At 52.2% G+C, this 24,805-nt stretch overlaps 1 protein-coding gene across 1 annotated transcript in view; it reads right to left on the reverse strand.

Annotated features, from left to right (window-relative positions):
* The window catches only part of RASSF5 (Ras association domain family member 5), a 71,493-nt gene extending 56,357 nt beyond the window's left edge, over window positions 1–15,136 (reverse strand). The window contains exon 1 of the mRNA XM_060088425.1: window positions 14,632–15,136. Within this exon, the coding sequence (XP_059944408.1) occupies window positions 14,632–15,091 (460 nt within the window). The 5' untranslated portion in view covers window positions 15,092–15,136. The remainder of the gene's footprint in view (window positions 1–14,631) is intronic.
* Between the last annotated feature and the right edge of the window lie 9,669 nt (window positions 15,137–24,805).

Consider the following 24,805-nt stretch of genomic DNA (forward strand, 5'->3'; position numbering starts at 1 on the left):
GAAGCCACTGCAATGAGAAGCACGCGCACCACAACAAAGAGTAACCCCCACTCGCCGCAACCAGAGAAAAACCCGCGCACAGCAACGAAGACCCAATGCAGCCAGAAACAATAAATAAAATAAAACAATAAAATAACTAAATTTATAAAAAATTTAAAAAATAAAATAAAACACCGTAGACAGTTGGGTTCAAGGGAATTTTTCAAACAGCAACAAGCCCATGAAAACTAAAGCCAGTGTGGAGCTGCCAGATGCCCTCTCGGCTCAGGTCACCTCAGAAGGGGCATCCGCCCCCTCTAAGCATGTGTCACTCTGCTCTGGGTGTAGGAGAGACAAAGCAGGTGGGGTCCCCCTCTCCAGGGCTCAAACCCCCTGTACCCATCCCTGGGGCCCCTGAGGAGACACACAGAGGAATCTAGGCAGCTGGCAGAGAAAGGACGTGGGCCTAGTAGTGAGGGGCGGAGGTGGAATGAGGAACGTGAAGGCTTTTTTTGGTTTTTAGCTTTTGTTTTTAAAGCAAACACCATCTTAGAGAGGGGGCAAAGGGTTGCCTATCCTCTTGCTAAGCTTGAGTATATTTTTGGTAGTGTTCCACAGACCCCAAAGATAAGGACAGCCAAATAGTTTTGCAAGAAGTCCTGCCTAGGCATCTGCAGACCACAGGGCAGGAGATGAAGCTTCGACAGGTGTGCAGATGTGAATGCACACACAGGTGCGTGCGCACAGGTACACCCGATCTGAGTGCCGGGAGGTCACAAGAGGCCAGGAGCAGAGAGATTCAGTCCTTTATGGGACAGCCAGGCTGCTGCATCCAACTGGTTTTTCCACACCTGCTCTGACATCATTTGATTTCAGAGTGCCAATCATCAACTGAACATCAACCAACCGAGTGAAAGGAGACTTTTGCAGGAGGAGAAAAGTAAACAGATTACGTCTGAGGCCTTCTCTGCAGAAGACATACAAAGGCTTCTTTACAGCTGTATCCCTGTAGCCAGGACCACCAGAGACTTCTGGAGAGAGCCAGGCCTGTGTCCCAATGACCCCCGAGCAGCCTTTTAAAATGACATATGAGTTGCTCCTTGGCAGCATGCTTGCTTAGCTCCTAATGATGCCCAGTGGGCTAATCCAACCCCCGCCTGTTAATTAAGTGGCATGGTAAACTCAATGATAGGAATTTTTCCAGAGAATGTGTTTAAGAGTTTTGTGCTCCTCCTCTATTTCTGCCTGGGCAAACCTTCAAACCCTATCTCTTTCATTGAGACGTGGGAGGCCCACCTTGGCCCAGGTAAGATGGAAGAGCAGACAGCGTGCTGGCGGCTTGCACGGATGACCCAGTGTGAGCCATCGTTAAAAATCTTTCTGGGAGCAGCTGCCGATGAGGGGCCTGCTCTGTGACCAGCATCATGTCGAATGGTTTCCGTCAATGTCACGTTTAACACACATGACACCTGCTTGAGATGGGGATTCTTTGCTCCATTTTACAATGGGAAAAACTAAGGCTCAGAGAGGTTAATCTGTACAAGGAAGGCCCTACCACCTGGCATCCACAGTCCAGGCTCAAGTTGCTCTGGCTCATTTGCAGCAACATGGATGGGCCTAGAGATTACCATACTAAGTGAAGGAAGTCAGAAAGAGAAAGACAAATACCATATGATATCACTTATATGTGGAATCTAAAATACGACACAAATGAATATATCTATGAAACAAAAATAGACTCACAAATATAGAGAACAGACTTGTGGTTGCCAAGGGGGAGGGAAGGTGAGGGAGGGAAGGATTGGGAGTTTGGAGTTAGCAGATGCAAGCTAGTATATATGGAATAGATAAACAACAAGGTCCTACTGTGTAGCACAGGGAATTATAGTCAATATCCTGTGATAAACCATAATGGAAAAGAATACGAAAAAGAATATATATATATATATATGCATAACTGAGTCACTTTGCTATACAGCAGAAATTAAACACAACATTGTAAATCAACTGTACTTCAATAAAATGTTTTAAAAAATTTGACCTGGCTCCAAGCCCATTCTCTTAAATGCTACATTACAAGTCACTCACAGAGCTACTGCAGAGTCCACGGTCCACAGTCTACCACTCCCATCATCTTTGAGCATCCTGTCTCACCCCTCCTCTTCCAATCAATTCAACCCAAATGCCAACACAAGTTAAATGAGCAGTAGCTGCAGTGCAGTATTTACCCAGACCTTAATGCTGCCACTCCAGGCCTGATTGATTTCATTAAATCTATAACTCCTTGGGCTGAAGAGCAAAGGAGTGAGGAAATGCTCTGCTGAATAATTCTTAAGGAGGGAGGATGGACATGAAGACACGAGTGAACATTAAATCGAGGAACTCAGTCTCCAGCTGTCCTCTGTGTGAGGGTCACTTATGTATTAGGCTATTGATGAGGATAAATTATTCAGGCTGGCTAAACAGTATTTGTCTCCAAATGGGGATCAGATCTAGTGGAAGTGAAATTCCCACCTTTCAAGACGTAAAACTGTAATCCAGAAAATTACCTTTTCCACAGTTAAGATCACATTGCCTTTCAAATTCTGCTTTCACAAGCTTAACCCAGAGATGACTTTTTAGTTTAGTTCCATCCCTAAGACGCAGTGTTGGGACCCACCCAAATGCCCACCTGTCCCCGAATGTGTGTGAGAACAGCATGGAGGCAAATGGGGCAGGGAGCCCAAGGAAAGCTGATGTGCTCCAAAGATCCAGCCCTCAAAGAGAAGCAGCTAGAGGCCAGTGAGATGAGTAGAACCCAGCAGTGAGGGGTTTCAGGTCTGACTGTGCAGCTCTAAGCTTTAGCCAGGGGCCTGACTTCTTTGGGCCATCTTATTTGTGAAATAGAATAACCCCTTTCCCACCCCTAACATACAGAGATCTGGAGGGAATAAATGATATTTAAAACAAATAAAAAACCCAACCACAAATCCCTTGGATCTTTAGCAGAAGAGCGCTGCAGAAATATAAGATGCTGTAGCTAGTCTGATCCGGCAGGAAGAATGCTAGGCTGGAAGGCAGGTTCCCCAGACCCTGGTCCTGGAGCTGCCACCAACTTTTGTTGGCCTCAGCCTCCTTCGTTTGAAACAAGGAGTAGATGGCCTCAGATTCTATGAAAATTGAATTGCTACAGTCTCTCCTCCTCATCTTTCACTCAGCCCACACTGTCCCATTATCCTTCCCCAGCAAGGACTGTTCTCACCCTAATTAGTGCTCCGGGAAGGAAGCTGCAGCCCAGTCATTGCCTGAGGCTGGAGCTCCTGTCCAGCTGTGTTCCGCCTGCAGCCTCTGTAGCCCCCCACAGTCTGCTTGTGTGCCCCCCATAGGCACCTCCACTAACCATGCAGGTGAGATGCCTTTGCCTAAGAAACTTCACTGCTCCGGGGTCCTCGGAAGGCTGACTCAGCAGCTTCGCAAGGTGTGATGCCCCTGGGAGCTACAGGATGGGCAGAATGGAAAAGAGTGGCCACCCAAGATGCCCATCTATATTCTGCCTGCTCAGGGCCAGATTAGGACGACTGATTGGCCCTAATTCTCAGTCGAGGAAAGGCTGTTAAAGCCCACAGCCAACACGGGCTTCTGAAGTTCCACCTAAACCTGGCAGGGTGGCAGGACCTGAGCTTTGGGCCTGGGGAGTCGGGGGGCCGAGGAGTGGTGCTGAGCTCAGCATTAAATACCGGGCTGCCAGGTGGCTCCTGCGCTGCCTTGTCCATGGGAGAGGCCACTAGGTAGGCCTGGCCTCTGAACCCAAGCCCCCCGCGAGCACCCCCAGCTGGAATGACTTAGACCTACCTCGAGGAAGCCGGGCCTTGGGGTGGAACCTCTGGAGGGCCTGGAGCTTTACTGATCCCAAATGTCTCTTAGGCAGCCTGCGGAAGAGGCGCTGGAGCCGTGAGGTGACCGTTCCGAAGCAGGTGGAGGCCGCCTCCTCAGCCCGGCCCTCGGTCATCCCGCTGGGCTACGGGATATCAATAGCTTCTCTCCAGGCCTGGCATCAGGGACAGAGTGACGAGGTGGGGAATCACTGGCCCCGGGAGGACTCCAGGCCTCGTGTGAGCCAGGCTTTGCTCAAATCAGCCCAGCCTCCTCGTTCCTCCGAAGGAAGTCACGGGCACTGGGGACCCCGGGGCCGGCACCAGCCAGCCTGCCCGATGCCTTCTCTTCCCAGCTGAGGTCCTATCCCCTCCACCTCCCCCCAACGGAAAACGTTCTATTCCTGGGGCTTTTAGCTTGATAAGATAAACATGCCCCCACCAAACAGGCTGCAGAAAGAGCCTGCCCTGGGCCTCACTTCTCAGGAGCGCCTGTGAGTCTGAAAATCAATGTCTCCAAAGTTTCAACAGATGACAGAAGTGATCCGTTACCTCAGGCTGGTGCCTGGCCCAGGAACTCGTTAATGGATTTCTTTGGGGATGTCGGATTAATAACGCTTTACCAGCTGTACAGGCTCCCAAGGGACAACCGGACTAATTCACATCTTCCTATGCTAAGCCCAGGACGGGGGAAGAGCTTTCAGCTGCCCAGGCCCATAGGAAGCGGTGCTGCCTTAAGCGGGTCAGACCATTTATCTGAGAGCAGATACCTACCTGCCCAGAGAAGAGGCGACAGGAGTACGAATAAGAAAGAGAAGAAAAGAATAGAGTCTCTCATGCAGAGGGCAGAAAGGTTGGTTGTTCTCTTGCCCTAACATGGGGCTCACAGGGTGTCCCCTAAACAGTGACTCCCAGAAGCAACCAAGTCTTGGTGGGGAAGTTCCCAGAGGCCCTGTCACCCAGGCCAAGACGGGCAATTGGCACTGGACAGGCAGCAAAGCCTTCCAGGAAAACTGCTGAAGCGGGGAGCCTGCTCCCACGCTGCCCAGAAACTCCAAAAGTCACCCACCAACCGCCAGCGAGGGCCAGCTTCAGATGAAGCAGGGGCGCGCTGTCCTTTAACTACAGGAAAGGTACCACAGAGGACCGACGAAGCTAAATTAACACCTCTGGGAGCTGGTCACCTAGTGCTGGGTCCAGAAGGTGAACACTCATGAGTTCAGATGTGAGCCCTGTTGGCCCTCGTGCAGCTGCCAACCTGCTTCCACCCTTTTGTGCTGTGGTTCTTCCCCAGGCCACAGAGAATGTTGACTGGCATCATATCCCAGAGGCCAGGCCCTCGGGCCACTGAGAGAAGAAAATGGTAGAACAAACCCAAGCTGCACTTGACCTTCCAAACAGGCTCTCCTATCACCTGCCCCCTCACAGGATCTCTGGCCAGGAGGCCCCAGCTAGATCACCCCTCCCTGCTGAGGCCCTCAGTCCTTGGTGCAGTAACAATAAAGCACACTGTTTACAAGTCATCTATTTAATAGAGAGATGCCCCCAAATGCCCCCTTCCTCGGGCTGGGACACTGGTTCTTTCTCCCTAATGCTTCCTTTGGGGGGACTGGGCTGCCAGTGGTCTGTTTTGTGATCATCTAGCTTACCCAGGAGCTCTGCATAGACAAGGCTCGTGAGTCCAGGTCCTGAGATGACACCGGGGCCACCATGTGAAGCTGGGAGCCCAGATTCCTGGCCCCACTGGGACATGAGATCTTCACGAGGGCCCAGGTACTCCCACCTGCTTGAGCACAGGCAAGGGTGGCATTCCCACTCCCATGCTCAGAGAGGAAGACACGCACATGCTGGGAAACTTTAAATCATGAGTCATGTGTCATGGGGGAAAATCCCTCCTGAATGCCCCGCTTGGGCTGGAGGATATACTGATCTCACTTCTCCTTTTCCTCATCACAGAGATGATTTTGTGGACAGGTTAAGCCATTGGGGAAGCCAGCAGGAAAGAACTGGCTGAGAATCCAGATGGGGCTTTGGGAGGTTCTAGAATCTTCACTCCTGATCTTTAGAAAACCTGGATAGATTTTCTGCTGTACAGATAGTTCAGGAGGAACACAGTGACCTCCTGCTGCCCCAACATCGAAGCACTGACCCTCTGACCTCCATGCTGAAGAGAGAGTCCAGCCAAGGCGAACCTAACTTGAAGAAACAGGCTTCACCATCTTAAGTGCTGGGGTTACAACATATTCTCACCTTGAAACCCTATTCATATAAAGGTCCTTGCAGATCGCTTTTTAAAACATTCATCAGTAGAATAGACATTTACAGAGAGTATGCTCAACCCCTTTTTCTAAAAATTCTCAAGTTACGCTGGAATCTTTTGTCCCATTTGAATAATAAGGCATCTCTGAGGTTTTTTTTTTTGGACTTTTAATACTTTCCTCAGTTGCGGAAAGGACAAAATTGTTTCAACAGAAACCACAAAACCTTCAGCTTCTATTTAACTTGAATGGAAAAAACAGCTTCCTCCAAGTCAGCAAGAAAAGTAAGTGACGATACCCAAATGTGAGCCTGACCTGGAGGCACACAGAGTTGGGGTGGGAGTGGGGGGCTTTCCCCAGATTTGCTGCCCCCCGCTCAGCCACACCACTGCCTGGGACAGGGCGGAGGGCCATCATGCAAACCTCAGTTTATTTTCCAGTCCCGATCCAACTCTTCTGCCCCGTAGCTGTCCCCTTTGAGACACAACCTAATTTTTCTTTGGTTCATGGTTAGTCCTGTGTCATGAACCCTGGGTCCTGAACAAGGAGGATCTTTTCAGTTCCAGGCGTGCATTTCCACGCCCACCTCCCCTACACACACCTAATACCAATGGGTGGGGTGGGGAGGGGAGAGACACACTTGATTCTTTTATGATTTAAGAAAAACTTCACCTTTTGTTTCAAGACCTCATGATTTACACATGCTGAAAACCTATTTAAAAACCAAACATGGAGGGCTTCCCTGGTGGCGCAGTGGTTGAGAGTCCGCCTGCCGATGCAGGGGACACGGGTTCGTGCCCCGATCCCGGAGGATCCCACATGCCGCGGAGCGGCTGGGCCCGCGAGCCATGGCCGCGGAGCCTGTGTGTCCGGAGCCTGTGCTCCGCAACGGGAGAGGCCACAGCAGTGAGAGGCCCGAAACATGGAAAACAGGCTGAAGTGCCACCAGCTCTCAGTTGTCCAGGACCTGACTGATCCTCTAGCTTGCACATGGCTTACCCGCCCCTTGGCTCACCCTCCTCTTTTTCTGCACCTCTTTTTATGGACATTTCAGCGTTTGTTGGCAGAAGGGAGGCAGATGAATGAGGAAACTCCACTAACTTGCATATTCAATGACATTAGCTCATAGGACAAAATGCTATGTGGGGTTCTGGTGCTGATTTTGCTGCTAATGATCCAGGTCGTCGCAGAGAAGTCACTGACTCCCTGAATGCTAGGGAGTGACTTCTCTCCTCATTTGTGAGATGGCCACGATTCACCCAGCCCTGCCTGCCTCACAAGGGCACTGCAGGGCTCAGCAGAGCCAGTAGGCAAGAAAACACTTTAGATACAGCCAAGTCATCCCTGAGATAAGTGATCTCTGTTCCCATAACTTCTTGGCCATTCTCAGTACTTCTTGTTCCACATGAATATCTCCATGCTTGCAGGCTCACAGAACACCAATTTGTATCTTCAGCAAACACGACAATTCTCTCCCAGATCCAGCCTCCGGTAGAAACCAACCATAAAAGGATAAAAAACAAAATGGGCGAGGAACGTCGCTCTTCTTTCAAGGCTTACTTTTGTGAGCCTGTGGTCTGATTTCGGAAAGTTTCATGTAAGCCACATTTTCATGTTCTAGCAGCCCTAGCCAACAGCCACTGCAGACATCTGGGTGAGCTCTGCTCTGCCCTGGAAATGTGTGTTCAAGAAACAGGGATGGGGGGCTTCCCTGGTGGCACAGTGGTTGGGAGTCCGCCTGCCGATGCAGGGGACACGGGTTCGTGCCCCGGTCCGGGTGGATCCCACGTGCCACGGAGCGGCTGGGCCCGTGAGCCATGGCCGCTGAGCCTGCGCGTCTGGAGCCTGTGCCCCGCAACGGGAGGGGCCACAGCAGTGAGAGGCCCGAGTACCGCAAAAAAAAAAAAAAAAAAAGAAAGAAAAGAAACAGGGATGGGGAGCAGAAGGTGGCATGCAGGCCCTCCACTGAAGGGTAAACACGACCCAGTCTTGCTGTGGTCACAGGTGAGGGACATACCAGTCACCTGCCTGCCCGCCCAGTGATACACAGGAACTGACTGAACTTTCCAACACCACCCTTCTTACCAAGCACAATGTCCGCTCGTGCTTTCCCTGTGATGCCCTCAGTGAGGCAATAGGGGTGGGTAGGAATATCCCGAAGAAAATCTGGGATGCACTACAGCAACCAGGGGTCACAGACCCCTCAGCCAGGACAGAGTACTCTCCACCAGCAGGCTGGGCACAGGGCAACTGTGCCAGGCCAGACCCCTGCTGCTCTTTCTCCTTCCTCTCCAAAAAGGCAAAAGAGAACCAAATGTCACAGCTTTTCTTATGGGTGCATCTCTCAAGCGTGTTCTCCATGCCAGGAACCCCAGGCAGGCTAGAGCAGGCCCTGCATGAACTTGCTGGCCACTTTGGCCAGCACCACCACTACACCATGGAGAATTCTCGGGATCCATCAGGCTCTGCCCGTGTCTCCTCAGCATGGTGTTGGGGTGCCTCGAAGAACGCCCAAATATCACCCCCCTAGGTCTGAGTCAAGACAGTCTTGACCTTGGAGTGGCACTCCCTCTGACTCCTCCCTGGCACCGATTTTATTCCACTTCAACCAGGGAACCGAGCCTGCCGCCCTGCCTGACATCATCACCTCGGCCTCCCTGCTCGTTCCCCAAAGCCTAAAAGCTGGCTCTGCTCTCCTCCCAGCCCCGAGATCCAGCCCTGAAGATGTAGAGAAACTTGCCAAAACTCTTGGAAAAAAAACGAAAGTGACTAAATGCATAGCTATCTCCCCCGGCAGGGCTGGCCTTCCCAAGGTCAGCGGCCTCCACCACTTCCCGACCCAGCCAGGGGAGAGCCGAACAGAGCCTGCGGGAGGAGTGGGTGGCAGGGTGGGACGAGGCCCCCTGGAGGGTCAGAAAGCATCCTGCCACAGGCACCGGCAAATCTGCAAGCCCGTGGTGGGTGAGAGGACTACACGAGCTGGTGCTGCTGGAAGCCGGGACGGCGGGGAGGGGAACGTTCTGTCTGCATGCTTTGCACGCCCACAAATAGTCACCTGCCAAAGAATACTCACCTTGTCGTCAGAGGAATGCGAAGAGGAAGGGCCTCTGGTCAGGCCAGAGATGTGTTTCCAGCTTCCTCATCAGCCTTAATAGCACCCCAGCAGGCAGGGCAAGAGCGGCAAGCAGCTCCTTCCCCGGGGAGACTGAGGGGTGAGGGGTGGGTGTCGGGAGCCAGCGAGGGCCCCGTGGGAGAGCACCTGGGAAGCAAGACCCAGGATGCTCCCACGGCCAGCCCAGCGGGGGGCTGCCCCTGTCCCAGAGATGCTGGGCACGGACCAAAGGAGGGAAATGGCCTGACAGCCCGAGAGAGTCAGAGGCCATCTTCAAGGCCGGTCGGGTTTGCCCAACATGAGGGTCTAACCTTCCCCTGCCCCTAGCCAGATGGACGGGCGGCTCCTCTCCACGTGAGACCTCGACAGAAGCCTCCCTGCATTCTCACCTCATGAATCTGTTCTGAGGGTGAGCGTGGCAGCCGCACGCAAACCCTTTGTGCTCCTCAGAGAAAAGGCACCGTGGACCTGTGAAGAGTTCTTCCCGTGCTCATTCTCAGAGCTAGGCTGGGTCTGCCCTGCGCCTCAGCCGCTCCCCTGAGCCTTTGGCCCCTGTCTGTCACCACGCAGAAGCCGGCTTCCTGAGGCAGGAGGCTCACCTCACCAGCTAGGAAGGGCTCTTCGGCTGGGCTGGGGGCTCTCTTTTCCCTGTCACTCAGGGCCTACCTGCCAGGCTTGGCACCGGCTGAATTCCCTGGTAAACTTGAGGAAAAGAGAGAGGGTACCGGATCAAACCCGCAGTGTTGAGGGGAGATGTCAATTTACTTCCACCTAATAACTCTGCAGGATCAGCAGGAGAACACACACGTTCATTACCAAGTCTAATTAGGCGGGCAGACAAGTGGCATTAATCATTTTTGACTGTACCTGGGATTCGAGCCCCTCTTACTCGAATAAGTAATTTTCTGAATAATCAGAAAATTTCATGCTCTGATGAATAGGGGGAAAAAAATTAAACCCACATTTAATCCTTTCACTTTCATCTTTTGAAAATACAGGCAGCAGGGAGGAGAGGAAACAATAACAGCTTGGGGAGCTCAGATGGCCTCTGCCAAGCATTCCAGGGCCTTTCTCTGTCCTCACTTGTCCCCTCGCAATCCACTCCACTAGGACATCCCCCAAGAAGAAAACCCCAGTCAGAGCCAGGGGCAGGGGAGGGATTGGGGATTCCACTATCTCTAACAAGAAAACAACCATTTCAGGGCTTCATTTTCCTAACCTCTAAAGCCAAACATGGGCCTGAATTAATGAAAATACTTCAAGTCATATACTTCGGTGCTACCTAGTATCCTGGACAAATAAAACACTTTCCAAGTGCCCAAGGTTCCTGGGTCTGCCACATGGACACTCAATGTCCATGTCCCCGTAACCTCTCCTACAAAGAACCCATGACAGGGTGTGGGTTTGTAGGAGCCTGTGGCTGTCACATGAGTGGGTCCAGTCTGTGCAGAGAGGTGGGTTAAGCTCAACCACTGACGCAGCAACGAGACAGAGTTAGAAAGTCTGGACAGGGGGCTCTGTGAGATACCAGCCTCGCTCACCAAGAAGGTCCCTGTCCCCACCCCTGCAGGCTCCATGGCAAACACCTCATACTCACACCATAATTCAAGTCTATCACAGGAGGGGAAGGTCAGGATGATGAGCCCCAGGGTCCCCCTTCCAGCCTATAATCCCAATCACGCAACACTCCACAGCTCTGAATGGCACCCTCTCAAAAGAGGACCGGCTCCACTAGCAACATGCAAGGCATGTCTAAACATCCCTCCCTGAATGTTGAGTTGGACTTAGTTTTCCCCATTTTCCAGACCATTCCTTGATCCAGGATGGCTAACATACCCACCAAAATGTGATGAAAGGTAAAAGGTCAACTCCATGTGCCTTCTACAGAAGAAAGGGTCCACAACCTGTAAGGGACATTCCCTGAGAACAAAGCCAAAGGGCAGCCTGTGAGAGTTTTAAGGGTTGTTTGCTATTGACCATCCCTCCTGGAAGGCTGGAAATGGGCTCTCACTGCGACAACCGCCCCCACCCCAAGACACACACACACACACACACACACACACATGAATTCATACAATCTACCTCTCTCACCCCCTCCCAATCCCCACTGGATTTCCTTCTCTGTCTAACAAACATGACTTCTTTAATCCTGGAAATGAATATTAACTTTGAACTTTTCCTGTTGGCACATCCAGCATTAACCAGAGCTCATTTACAGACCTTGAAGTAGGGGTAAGCTTAAGTTAGAGGGATTTTCACTAAAAAGGCAGGCAGGCAGACAGTGGGAAGGCAGTTTTCTAAAAGTTTCCCTTATTAAAAGCCCATTTTGCCAACACGGCTCCTACCCAATGTCAGCCTCCTGCTCAGACAGATGTCATTTATATACCCACTGCCCTTCTGCTTGTTTCCAAGAGCAGGGAGATTTAATGGTAAAAACAGGCAACCACCCTCATCAACCACTACTTACTGAGACGGTGCTGTGCTGGGGGCAAGTGGTACAAAGACAAGGCGCCTGGGTCTTCGTGACCTCTAAGCCATGGGCACCCTGTGAAGATGCTTGGCAGCCACAGCAGGCAGGAGTGGCACTGCTAGAGGACGATGAGTGTCCACACTGCCTGGGATGCTCAAGGCACCTGCTTTCCCACTCAGCTCAGCAACCAAGCAGAGGTGGAAAACTGTACTCACTGCTTGGAAAGGTGAACCTAAGAAGTGTCAGGAGCCCAAATGGTTACAGCTGCTTGATGAGAGGGGATAATAACACTCCTATTGCATTAAACATTTATATTGCCTTCTGTCAGGCACTGTTCTAAGCCCTTTCCATACATGAATTCATTTAATTCTCACATTAACACGATCGTGAAGGTAATGTTATCATCCCCATTATTATTATTTTTTGGGGGGGTGGGGGAAACGAGGCTAGGCTTGTGGGATCTTAGTTCCCCGACCAGGGATCGAACCCATTTCCCCTGTAGTGGAAGCGCAGAGTCCTAACCACTGGCCTGCCAGGGAATTCCCAATCATCCCCACTTTTTAAAACAAGGAAGCAGAACACAGAGGTGCCCAGGGTCACACAGAGACCAAGAGGCAGAGTCAGGATTCAAACCTAGGTCTCTGGTTCCAGGCCGTTCGCTTAGGCACTGCAGAGTATTGCCTTTCAAAAGTCATGTTTTTGACCCTTGCTTTTCGAAACAAAGATAAAACAAACCAACCCCACCATGGAATTAGAACTTCAACTGAAAGAAAGATGATTGGTGAGTTTGGCGGGCTGTGTCTCTACCTGCCAGCCATCAGAACATTTCTCAACTGTTCCCATCCAGCCACAGGTCCACAGTTAAATATTAATAACAACAACCAGAGGCTCCTCTCTAGAGCCCCTTGATTCCAACTCTGCTCCCTCTCTGGTGTTCAGACATCCCTGGTTGGTATTAACCCACCTGGCCGGGGACCACCGAGTCACACACAAAGTCAGAGGACATGCCCGTGCACCTGGTGCTTCCTGCCACCAGAAACTATCTAATGTGAAGTGGGCATAAATTCATTTCATCATGGAGAATCACGCATATTCACATACAAACACACACACGGACACCGTTATCAACAACACCCCCCCCAATCATAAAACTATAGGCCAAATAGTCCCCCAATGTCTTTTTCGCTCTTGCTTGTAAATTTTTTTTTTCCCCTCGTGGCGCGTCATGCGGGATCTTAGTTCCCCAACCAGGAATCGAACCCATTCCCCCTGCAGTGGAAGCTCGGAGTCCTGACCACTGGACGGCCAGGGAATTCCCCCAATGTCTTCATACAAACTAGAATTCCAATGAAGCGGCTCTCCCAGGATTCTGGCACATTAAAACCCATTACAACGAGGATATTGCCTCTCCCTGTGTTGACAGGGTTGGTGGATGCAGTGAAGCACCCCAGGACCCTTGAGAGGGCAAAAGCTGCCAACACATCTGTGGGAAAGTTGCATTTGATTCTACTGAAGGTCGGGGACATTTGCCAAGTGTCAGCAGCCCTTCCACCCACGTCACACACCTCTATAGCTTTTGCTCTTTCCCTTTTAATTAGCACCCGAACTGAGTTCTGGTGGTGGAGGGAGCAGCACCCACTTTCCCCTCCCGTCGTCCTCTTCCACTTGACCCTGGCTTAGAGTCTGAGCTCTCCTTCCCTGAAGCCAGCTGCAGTGGGAGGCACACTGCACAGCCTTGGGCACAGAGACAGGCAAGGTCGGGTTTTCCTGATGCGGATGTAGTTGCTGCTGTACAATGCTGGAGCTGGGTGGAAGATGTGGGGCTGTTGTCATGCGGGAAGAGGCTTTGCTGAAAGATGCAAGCCACAAGCCTTTTCCAGGGATGCTTCCTAGAGGTTGTGCCATTGTCTGTGCTTTGTACTTCACATATTTAAACTATCTGTATAAACACATAAACACATGGGTATGGATATCCTCTGCCAAACATGGTAACAGCAAATGTTGTGTGGGGTGGGGTGAGGGGTAGGAAGAGGACATCCCTTAAAGAAATACACACACCTAACTGTCGGAAGAGAAAAATAATAAACCCTCAAGAAGACTGCAAATTTGCTGAGAAAATCTATACACTGGATGCCCAGTGTTTTAGTCAGGCTTTGAGAAGAGTCTGGCTCAGGAGGAGGCTGGAGGGACCTGAGAACTCTGGGGAGGAAGGGACAGGGCAGGTAGTTGGGTCATTTTCCAGCAGGATGACTGGCGCAGTGACCTAGGAGGAGGAGGCAGGGCACAGCCAAACATCAGAGCAGAGTCCAAAGGTCTGAGGGGCCAGAGGTGGAAGGCAGGAGAGGGCACAGATCCAGGGTCACCTCAGGCTCTTTCACCCTCATAGCCTGTTTCCATCCAAAGCCTAACCAGGTCTCCTCCCTAACCCAACAGGTCGCCCTGGAGGAGGGGTGTACCACAGGCAGGCGTGTACCATGGGCCTGTACCACAGGCAGACACACAAGTCATTCTGCCATTACCCTAATAAGCATGGGGCAAATGGTCATCTCAATACCAGCCTTACAACCCACTCACAAGAACTTACAACGAAAGCAAGAAGGAGCACGGGAGACTAGGCAATGACCTTGTAGCTTCAGGTATCGACCCCAAACTACGTGTGTGTGTCTGTGTGTGTACGTATGTGTCTGGGGAGGAGTGAGGCGTGCACCTGTCAGTGGAAGAGGTATTTGTTAAAGACCTCATAAGCATACCTGGGCAGTAGGCAGTCACTAAAGGATACCGGGCAGGGGACTAAGGCGCAGAGCGTCTCCAGGACTTATCTACCTTAGCTAAAGTCGAGGTCTCCCCTGGAGCCAGAGAGGGCAGTGCCTCCTCTCTGCCTGCCTCAGCCCCCTCGCAGTTGCTCGCCCGTGGACTGCGGTCTTCCCCTGCGCCCCCTCCCTACCCTGCCCTCACACTCACTAGCGCAGCGCAGCGCCTGACGCAGCACCTCTCGTCCGCACAGGTCACACCAGCCCCAGCCACTCCGCAGCTCCAGTTCGGCGAAGCAGTGCCCCTCGCCTCGTTCCGCCGGGACGCGGGGATCCTGCGGCTGCTCGAAGATGCTCCGCACGTCTCGGGGCCGGGGCGCTCCAGGCCGCCGCCGCAGTCTCTGCTGCAGACCGGGCCGGAGCGGGCGAGCGGGTCGGGAAGCCCGAGGCTGTAGCTCCAAGTCCCCCCGGGCAGCCCTTCTGGCACCGCGTCCCTCGTGCGCCCCGGGCGCAGTGGAGAGGGGTGCCGGGGCGCAGCGGCGCGAGGACCGGCCCGGGGGCGGCGGCGGCGGCGGCGGCGGCTTGGGGCCGCTCAGGCTCTGTAGATAGCGCGGCGGTTCTGGGTCCAAGAGTAGCCGGTACGGGCGCTGCCCGATGGCCGGGGACGCCATTGCCGTGCCGGGCGAGCGGCGGCTGCGCCGGCAGCTCTCGGCGTCGCCGCTGCTCCCGAGTCCGCCTCGAGAGAAGGGAGGCCCCAGCCCAGCGCGCCTTTAAAGGGACCGCAGCCTGCAGGGCGGGGCGGGGGCGGGGAGACTTCGGAGAGGCAGGAAGGAAGACCCGAAGGAATAACCGACCCGCCCAAGTGGCCGAGGTGGCGGCGGGGGGCGCCTGAGCGAGTGTGGATTTAGGGGCGTCTTCAGGAAGCTGGGGCAGCTGAAGGATTGAGTATGGGAAAGGCTCTATACAGGACAACTCAGCAGAGGCATTCTGTTGGGGGTCGCCTGCCTTCAGCCCTGCCTCCTTCCCTCTCCCTTCATTTCCCCCAACACCAGATCCCCCGCAACCCGCACCCCAACACGCCCAGGGGAGGGAGCGGGCCGAAGGGAAGGCTTTAGGAGCTAGCTGAGGATGGGGTCTAGAAAGATTTCCACCGGCTCAGTGTCCGCTCGCCACCCTCCCGGTTTTCACGCCGACCGGAGGGATTTGTTCCCCTGCTCTTCCCCTTTCCGCCGTCCACCGTCCCCTTGCGCTCAGAGCCAGGTGTGGGTAGGGGATGCCCGGCTCCGGCTCGCGGGCCCGCAGCAACTCAGAGTCCCGTTGGCGCGGAGGGACGCGCGGCGGGCAACGCTTGCCACGCTGATGGCGAGAAGCCGCCTCCGCAACGCGCAAGGCTGTCCGCGCGCCACTTTCACTCTGGTTGGATTTCCCCTCTCTCAGCAGCCCTGTCGGGTAGGATAGTCCTTTCCCGGAAGACTGGTGTTATAGTGGTCCTGGGTCCTAGATTGTGAGAATGCTCCAGCGCGCCTGGGTCGGGAGAGCTTTTCTTCCTAAGTCAAACCCGCCTCTCCCCATAGCTGTTCTAGTCATTACTGTGGAAATACATCCACCATCACCACCCCGGACCGCAAAAGCCCTATTTTGTATCCGGTATGGACAGCTCACCTGTGGGGCCCAAACAGAGATCCCCATCTATCAGTTCCAGATCCAGGGTAACCTGGATCTGGAAGCTTCATAACCTCCCCCCTCCTCTCGAGTTTAATGCTCTGCTGTCACCGCCTTGAAAGCCTTAATAATTTTTGAACAAAAGGCCAGCATTTTCTTTTAACACTGGGTCCTACGCATTGCATAACCCGTCCTGACCATCTCTCATACATGGGGAAAAGGGACTGCTGGATCTTTGAACCTGTGTGTCCCGTCACAGACCCGCTGTATGACCCTGGACCCACTCTAGCTTCTACAGTTTCCTTAGCTGTAAATTGGTCTGGGAGTGGGGAGACAGGTAGATGCTTTTCCCATCCTCTCCGGTTCCACCACTCTGACTCAGTGATCACTGACTGTCCTCTCAAAACTTGGGGTTCAGTTTGGTTGATTTAGCAAGAAGTCACCAGCAAATCCACTTTGGAAATACGCAGCCTAAATTCTAGACCTGAGTTGCTCCCTCCTCTTCCTGGGCCAGAGATGGGTCTCCCCCTAGTGTATCCTAGGGGAATCTTCACTTTTGCTTTTCGATTTCCCCTGGGAGGTAATTTTTAGGTAATTCCTAAAATTTCAAGAGTCCAGTGGTCAGGGAATTCCAAGCTTGCTTTGGCCCATGGCTTCTCCCTCATGGTGGTGACAATCATGGAATCCTCTGGTCCCCTGGGTCTCACCAGAGGCTGGAGCTTCTCACCTCATGAGGTGGCTTCTGGGTACTTGAGAAGAATGACCCCCAGGAGCAATAGCACAGTGCTAAGAAGCAGAAGGAGTTGAGATGGGGGAGTGTGAGCCAGAGCCACGCCCTCCGCTCTCCTCCTCCACTTCTCCTCTCCCCTGTCTGACCCTTGCTTTCTCTACATCAGTGGTTTCCGAAAGCTGCCATGCATCACAATTACCTGGAGGGCTTGTTAAATCACAGGTTACTGCTGGGCTCCACCCTGTGAGTTTCTGAGTCAGTTTGTCTGGAGCTGAGGTTTGAGATTTTGCATTTTTTTCTTTTCCGTTATGGTTTATTACAAGATGTTGAGTATAGTTCCCTGAGCTATACAATGCAACCTTGTTGTTTATCCATTCTATATATAATAGTTTGAGATTTTCCATTTTTAACAAGTTCCCAGGCAGTGTTGATGCTGCTGGTCCAAGGGTCCCACTACTTTAGATTTGGTGATAAGAGAATGGGCTTCTCTGCTTTTTGCTCCACAGAGCAGCTGAAGTTCAGTGGGACACACTCGAGAAAAACCCAGTGGGGTGTTTGTTATTCTACAATGCTTTCTGCTGAACGTTGAAAGAGGAAAGCACAGTTTGCCTTTGTGGTCTCTTTTTCCCATCTCTCCCACTTCTTCTGCAAGCACTTTTGTTGCAGAAACCTGTATTGCATATAAATATTTGCTTGTATCCACCCTCTGTTATCCATCCATCTTCACAGGCTTGAGACTTGTTCGGAGATCACTCCCTCCAACTTTGGGAGAGCAGTGGGCTGGGTGAGGTCCAGGGTGCGGACCAAGCTTGTGCTCTAGTGACAGCTTGGTGTGGCAAGAAGAAGGGACCTGGCAAAGAGTGCATCACTGGAAGGCCAGTTTTGAAATGCCATTTGTGAAATTGCCAACAATCGCCATCTCTGTCCTGCATCCCCCTCCCCCAAGCATGAGTTTGGGCAGCACAGCCCAGATTCCCAGGAGAGGGAGGCTCATGGGATGAGTGTCTGCTCTGGACCTGGGAAACTGAGGGCCATCTGGAATAATCAGGCATAAACCCCTTTTCCCAGTTGCCTGAGCTGTACAGGAAAATGCTCTGGTTTTGTTTTCCTGCTCCAGCCCTGATTTAAAGGAGTAATACGAGCTGCTGTCAGCACTGCAGAGGGGAGGAGATCGAGCAGGGCCAGAGCCCTACATTTGGCTTCTGGGATGGGAATGGAGATAACATAACTGCATGTAACCAATCCAAAAAGTTTATCAAGTTTATCTTAAGGTTCATCTCCCTGAGCCAAGCAATTGAGGTCGGAGAGGCAGCTGCCTTTTCTGAACCCCAGCAGGAGGCTCTCTGCTTGGAACTTGCCTCTTCTGATGTCATCTTTCCCAGCTCAGTCTCCTTCTTCCCCAAAAGAGCATCCTCTCTCTCCCACAACACACACACACACACACACACACACACACACACACACACACACGCAACCCATTCCTCCTTCATCAGGGAAGAAGTACTAAATCAACTCCAGTCTTATTGTAGGGTTAGGACCTGGGGCAATGTCTGATGGTTGAACTTCAAAATTGTTTGGATTGGTCTTTGGTCATGCAGGCCACGGGAGTGAGACCACAGCGTCTGCTAAGATACCTCCACTGGGAGTTTTTTCCCCTTGTTAGCAGATCCTCTTGGCTCAGAGCCATTGATTTTTTTCTGTTTGTGACTCACTCCCAGAAGAGTGGGTGTGTTGTTTTTATTTTTGGCCAAAGGGAAGGATGGTGACAGTGAGTTTGAGTGTGTGGTCAGTGTGTGAGGTCACTTCAGAGGTGGTCCCAGAGGCTGTCGGGTCCCTCATTGGGTGAGTTGTTTCAAGGCTATCCCTTCACCCCCAGGGAGCTTCCCAGTAGGAAGGAAAAGGGGAGGACAGAATGTGGCCTGACCTTCTGAAGGGGAAGTTTCTGGGTTTGTTTGGCTTTGAGGCACTTGAAGTTGCTTGAAATCCCCAAAGAATTTAGGGACCTCCCAGTGATTCTGACAGTACAACTATCTGCATGGGATCAATGGACCTGTCAGGACAGGTTAGGTTACGCTGCAGTAATAAACAACCCTCAAGTCCCAGTGCCTTTAAACCAGAGACTTCTTTCTCACTCACATTCCATGCCCTTTGCCTGTTGGTAGGGAGATTCTGTTCATCAGAATCACTCAGGGACCCAGGCTGATGGAGCAGCCACCATGTTGAATGTTGCCCATCACCAAGCCAGAGGGAAACCGAGAGAGCCCAGAGGCTCCTACACCAACCAACATGGAAAAGCTCCTGTCACTTTTGCTCGCAACTCATTGGCCAGAACAAGTTCTATAACCCACCCTCCACAAGGGGAGCAGGAAGTGCATTCTTTCCATGTGCTCAGAATGGGGAAAGAGCTGGAAATATTTGACAAACAGCACCATTCTCTGCAGTCTTTAAGGGCACAGAGCAATCATTCATTTAACAAGTAATTACCTAATATCCGCTATATCTCAGGTGCTGTTCTAGGCACTAAAGGTGCAACAGTGAGGTAGCCATGCTCCTGAAGCTTACGTTTAGTGGGAAAGCCAGGTAATAAACATACCAACCTAAGTGTAATAGAGCCTCAGGTTATGCACACTATGATGACAAAGCACAGTGAGGGATAGAAAGCAACAGGGGCTACTGTATTGGATTGTTGGGGGGGGGGGTCAGGAAGGACCTCTCTGAGGAGCAGACGTTTAAACACAGACCTGAGTGGAGTCAGCCCTTTGTCTATCTGAGCAAGGGTGGCCCAGGATGAAGGAACAGCAGGCACAACAGCCCCCAGACTCTTCCAAACTTTGTGAATATGAGTTTGTTGCAAATATGTATTCCCGACCCTCCCTCCAGAGATTGATTCTGTAAGCCTGGATATTGGCTTGTATTTTATGTGAGTTTGATGAATGTGACTCACAGACCACACTTTGAAAATAGGACCAAGGCAGTGGGTAGTGGGATTGTGTGAGCCCCTTTGTAGACATTCGAAGAAAAACGCTCTTACTCTTGTTAGCTACAGGATGATGGCTCTTTGAGCTGCTTCCTCTCCCGCCTGGGCAGCTTTGGCACATAGAGCTCAGCACCCCCAGAAAGTCAGTAATACCTTCCATTGCTAGACTGTGAGCCGGGACTGTGACAAAACGTTGTCGGGGAATTAAAATGTTTGCGACCTGTATAGTATGTGTTATACATATTTACTCTAGGAACACACATTGAGTACCTACTGTATGGCAGGTACTCTCAGCTTGAATGATCTCATCTTCACGGCAACTCTGTGAAGTGGTCAGCATTCCCGTTTTACAGATGAGAAAACTGACGCTCAGAGAAGGCATGTGACTGACCCCCAAAGGTGTCACAGTCTGGACTGAAATCTGTGATTTTGCCTTGCACTGCCCAGCGGGTGTGGTAAAAACAGCAGTGTTTAAAACCTCTGATTTCACTTTGTAGGTGCTGTTTGAAGAATCAGCAAAATCTTTCCCCGTTTTCCACTCTCTATTGAAACCTTGTCCAACTTTCAAAGTCTAGTCCAAATACCAGGCCCTCCAAAGAGCCTTCCCACAGTCACCCAGACCTAATTCACTGCTTTTTCTCCCAAGATCCCACAGCAAGTTGCTTGTGCCTTTAGCATCCCCGTCATCCTAACAGAATTTACATTTTGTACAAATGTAGTTTGTACATTTCTGCTTCCTTCACTTAGGTCTTGTCAGTCTTTCTGATCCCACTGTGCAGGGCAAATAAGAGGTGCTCATCAAATGTTTAGTGAAGCGAACTCAGCTGGAGGCTCCCAACCTGTACCTAATACAGAATTTATCTCTTAATATCCCTTCAAGCTATGGCTTCTGTACCCAGGGAGGGGGAGATGAAGGAATTGTCTGGTTCAGGAAGAATAGAAGGCACTCAAAGCCCTGAGGGGGCTGGGTAGAAGTGGGGTGGTGTTGGGAGCTCCATTTAAGACTCATGCACATCCTCCAAAGTTGCTGGTCACTGCGGGGGATTTCCTGTCTTCATGTGCTAGTAACTGACTAAGGGTGAGGGCTGGTAGGGTACCATCTCTACTTTCAGAGGGTTGGGTTTTGTGTGTCACCCAACACCAGTGCTCCTGTGGGGATCATCTAGGTCCTTGACAGCGCCTGGGGACAAGAAGGGCAAACCAGGTTGGGAATGTGGGCAGGGACATGAGGGCTGCTGGAACGGTGTCACCATGAAGGGGGGGTGGGACTTGTTTTCCAGCAGTTCAGTGGTACCTCCCCCATCTGCATTTCAATTATGGAATTTTTCCATCCCCAGCTACTCTGCCGGGCATATGATAAGACTGGTTTGTGTGTGTATGTTTCTTCTTTCTGTGTTGGAAAAACTCAGAAATTCCAGGCAGATTTGTCAGCAGCTTTTGCCCTCAGCCAGAGGGGAGGCTCCAAGCCACAGCCACGGATGTTCCAGCCCTAAGCCATTGCTGTGGCAGGCGGCCATGGACCAGAGCAGTGACAGACCAGTGCGAGCAGAGTGGCCTGGACAACCTCCCATTAGAAGCATGTGTGCATGCACACGATACGCCTGTCTCTCTTCTGGGCCTGTCTTGTTCCTCTTATTTCTGCCCCCCCTCCCCTCCCACTGTCTTTCCCTCTCCATCTCTCTATCTCTCCCTTCCTCTCCATCCTTCCCTCCTACCCTCTCTCCTCTCCTCACTCCCAGCTCTTCTCACTCCCTTCTTCTCTCTGTCTCTCTCTCTCTTTTTCTCTCTCATGAAGCATGCAGGGAAAGGATTGACTGCTTCAAGTGGCTGCTGGAATTCTGAGCTTCCAAGGAGAATAAACTGAAGCTATTTCAGGTCACACTAGCCCATTCCTTACCACCTCCCATCGGGGTTGCCTGATTATGGAGTTTTTTGTGAGATGAAGGAAAAAGAAGCCAGGAATTCCACCCTTTACAAAATCACCAAAGCAGTTTGGAAGTGAATCCCCGATGACCAGCTGTGGCGATCCTCTGGGGCTGCCCCTGCTGCAGTGAGGAGGCCCCGGAAAGCAAATAGTGGGCCCAGGAGGAGGGAGGGCAGGTCGCTATCCCTTAGACAGGCTTCCCTGGCCTCAGTTGTCAGGTTGGGGGGTGGCGCCTGGTCCGGTGTACCACCCACTGCCCACGGGCCTATACTGGGCATTCACATGTCCTCTGCTGGACACGGCAAACTCTGCCTCAGTATCCTTGAACTTCAGCTTGTGGAAGAATCACTGGGGAAACTCATCAACGATGCAGGTTCCTGGGCCACACCCTTACCAATTGAAATCAAGAGGTGGGTGGGGTCACATAATCTGGGTTTTGAACCAGAATGCCTGTCTGTAAAGAGGAACCTGCGTAGGAACTTCCCTGGTGGCGCAGTGGTTAAGAATCTGCCTGCCAATGCAGCGGACACGGGTTCGATCCCTGGGCCGGGAAGATCCCACATGCCACAGAGCAACTAAGCCCATGCGCCACAACTACTGAAGCCTGCGTGCTCTAGGGTCCGTGTGCCACAACTACTGAACCCGTGTGCTGCAACTACTGAAGCCTACACACCTAGAGCCCATGCTCTGCAACAAGAGAAGCCACCGCAATGAGAAGCCTGTGCACAGCAATGAAGAGTAGCCCCCGCTCACCACAACTAGAAAGCCCGTGTGCAGCAACGAAGACTCAACGCAGCCCAAAAGTAAATAAATAAATACATAAATAAATAAATAAAGCGGGGTGGGGGGGCGGAAACTGCGTAGATTCTGAGAGAGATGCAAAAACTATCGCCCTGAGGCTCCAGGGCACGGAAAGAGGCACCAGCCCTTCCAGAGCCACTGCACTTCCCCCCGGGGAGACCGATGTGCCCCTGCTTCCTTCCAGTTGGGCCCCTTTAAACGGAGCCGGCCCGTTTTTTAGAGCATGCTCACCATGAATCTGAATGCTGCGTGGACTCTTCCCAGATGTTTGTGACTGATCTGAGCCACCACTGACTGAGCCGTTCTGAGACAAGGGCTCCTCTTTCTCCATCCACCCAGCATGGTGGCCTCAGCCCCGGGAGGTGGGGCTGGGAGGGTGTGCAGAGAACCCACATGGTGTTTCAGGCCCCTTGTGGAAGCACAGAAACTATCCCTACCCGTAACTTTGAAAGATATCATCTCCATTTTACAAATGAGGACCTGAGGCATGGGGTTTCAATCCACCCTCCCCACGGGCACCCAAGAGTTGTATCTTTAAAATACCAGTTGGACTTCACCTAAAACCTGTTTCTGTGATTCCCTGAGGTAACGCCCAGGTTCCTTCGTGTGGCCCACAAGCAGCTTTTGGGTCTGGCCCCTCCCTTTTCCCAATGACCACTTCCCACTTCAACCTGCTCTCCAGTGACACACATACTTGTGGTTCTTTCCATGCCTGGGCTGGTGGTGTTCCCACTGCCAGGGGTACCTTCCGTGCCTTCTCTGCTAGGTAACCCTGCTTACCTGCCAAGACCCCCCTCTGGAGTAGCCTGCTCCCCAAGTCCTTCCCTGACTGCCTCCTGGCACCCTGAGCACCCTCCCCTGTGAGGGTGGTGACGCAGTCCCACACCTGAGCTGTGCATTCCTATCTCTGAACGCTCCCGTGATACTGAAGTGCCTTTCCCCATCGAGGTAAGCTCCTCAGGGGCAAGCATGGCACCCTAGTCACCCACGTAGTTCTAGCCCCTCGCCCGGGCCCTGGCACACTGCAGGTGCCCAGTTCACATCTGAGCAGCTGAACGAGCTCTTCATTTTAAGTGTCATGTTAGGAATCACTACAGAGAACAGAGGTCGTCAGACACCTGAGGACCTTACAAGGGTCTGGAGGAACTGGACAAAGTCATGGGCCTTGGTCCAGTTCCTTGATCCCTACTGAGATGGCATCAGAAGCTCTGCAGAACTATGGGGGGGGGGTGGTCACCCATGTCAGTGGCTCTGCAGCATAGGAACAAACTGAAGCTTTCGAGTGTGTCCCCTGCTGGGCTTTGCTCGTGAGATCATAGAGCCAATGATCATATCATTCCCCCAAAATCTGCACTTGGATTTCAGGGATCCCCTAGCTCCTTTGCTGAGCTCCACCAAGCATGTGGGGTCCAGAAGCAGCCTCAGCTGCCAGGGAAAGTCCACTGTGGGACTTCCCTGCAGGGCCACTGAAGAGCCATGAGTGTCGGCCTGAACTTCACGCAGGAGGAGCAGCCCCGAGGTGGCCCAGTGTCCAGGGCCATGGGAGCCGCAGCTGGCTCCTGAGAACCCACAACCTGAACCCACTGGGCTTCAGTGACCCATGGGCATGAGACCCAAATGGCACACATGAAGCCACTTAGGCCTGATGCAAGCAAGCCCAGCAACCCTCCCCCGGGTCTTTAGAGGGTGCTGATCTTTCCATAGAGAAGCATCCCTGAGGATGTCAGACTCCAGGACCCAGCCTTCCTCACCTCTGCCCTGCTGGGTCATTAGAACAACTTCTGAGGATGTGAAGGCTCCAAAAAAAAAAATTTTCAGGAAGGATTTCTAGGGTTATCTGGGGGTAAAGCATAGTGTTGTCTTCATGTTTCAAAGCACAGAGTAGGGCTTCTCACTCTTTTCCCTCCCATGGTGGGGCTAGTTTACTGCATCACTCTTTCCCCAGCCCTAGGCTAGGTGGGTAGTCCAGCCCTGGTTAAGGGAAAGCTGGGTATATTGCAGGGGAAGGACTAAATTTGCACAAATCTGAATGCCTCACCCCGGCATCATTCTAGCTTCTAGGCAAAATGAGGAATGTTCAAAACGACCCATAGTACCACTCTCATCTGATATTTAGGACACAGCCTATGTTTTGAACAGTGGAGGGTGGGTGGGGGGAAAGGAATAGGCAATTAGATGGTGGATTTGAGGTTAAAAAAAAGAAGACCCTTCTCTGCAAGTTCCAGGCCCTTACAGAGCTCCCCAGATGACAGGGAGCAGGAAAAGAGAAGGAGTGGGAAGGCAAGCCCTCC

The sequence above is a fragment of the Mesoplodon densirostris genome, chromosome 2, assembly GCF_025265405.1.
Source record: "Mesoplodon densirostris isolate mMesDen1 chromosome 2, mMesDen1 primary haplotype, whole genome shotgun sequence".
NCBI lineage: Eukaryota > Metazoa > Chordata > Mammalia > Artiodactyla > Ziphiidae > Mesoplodon > Mesoplodon densirostris.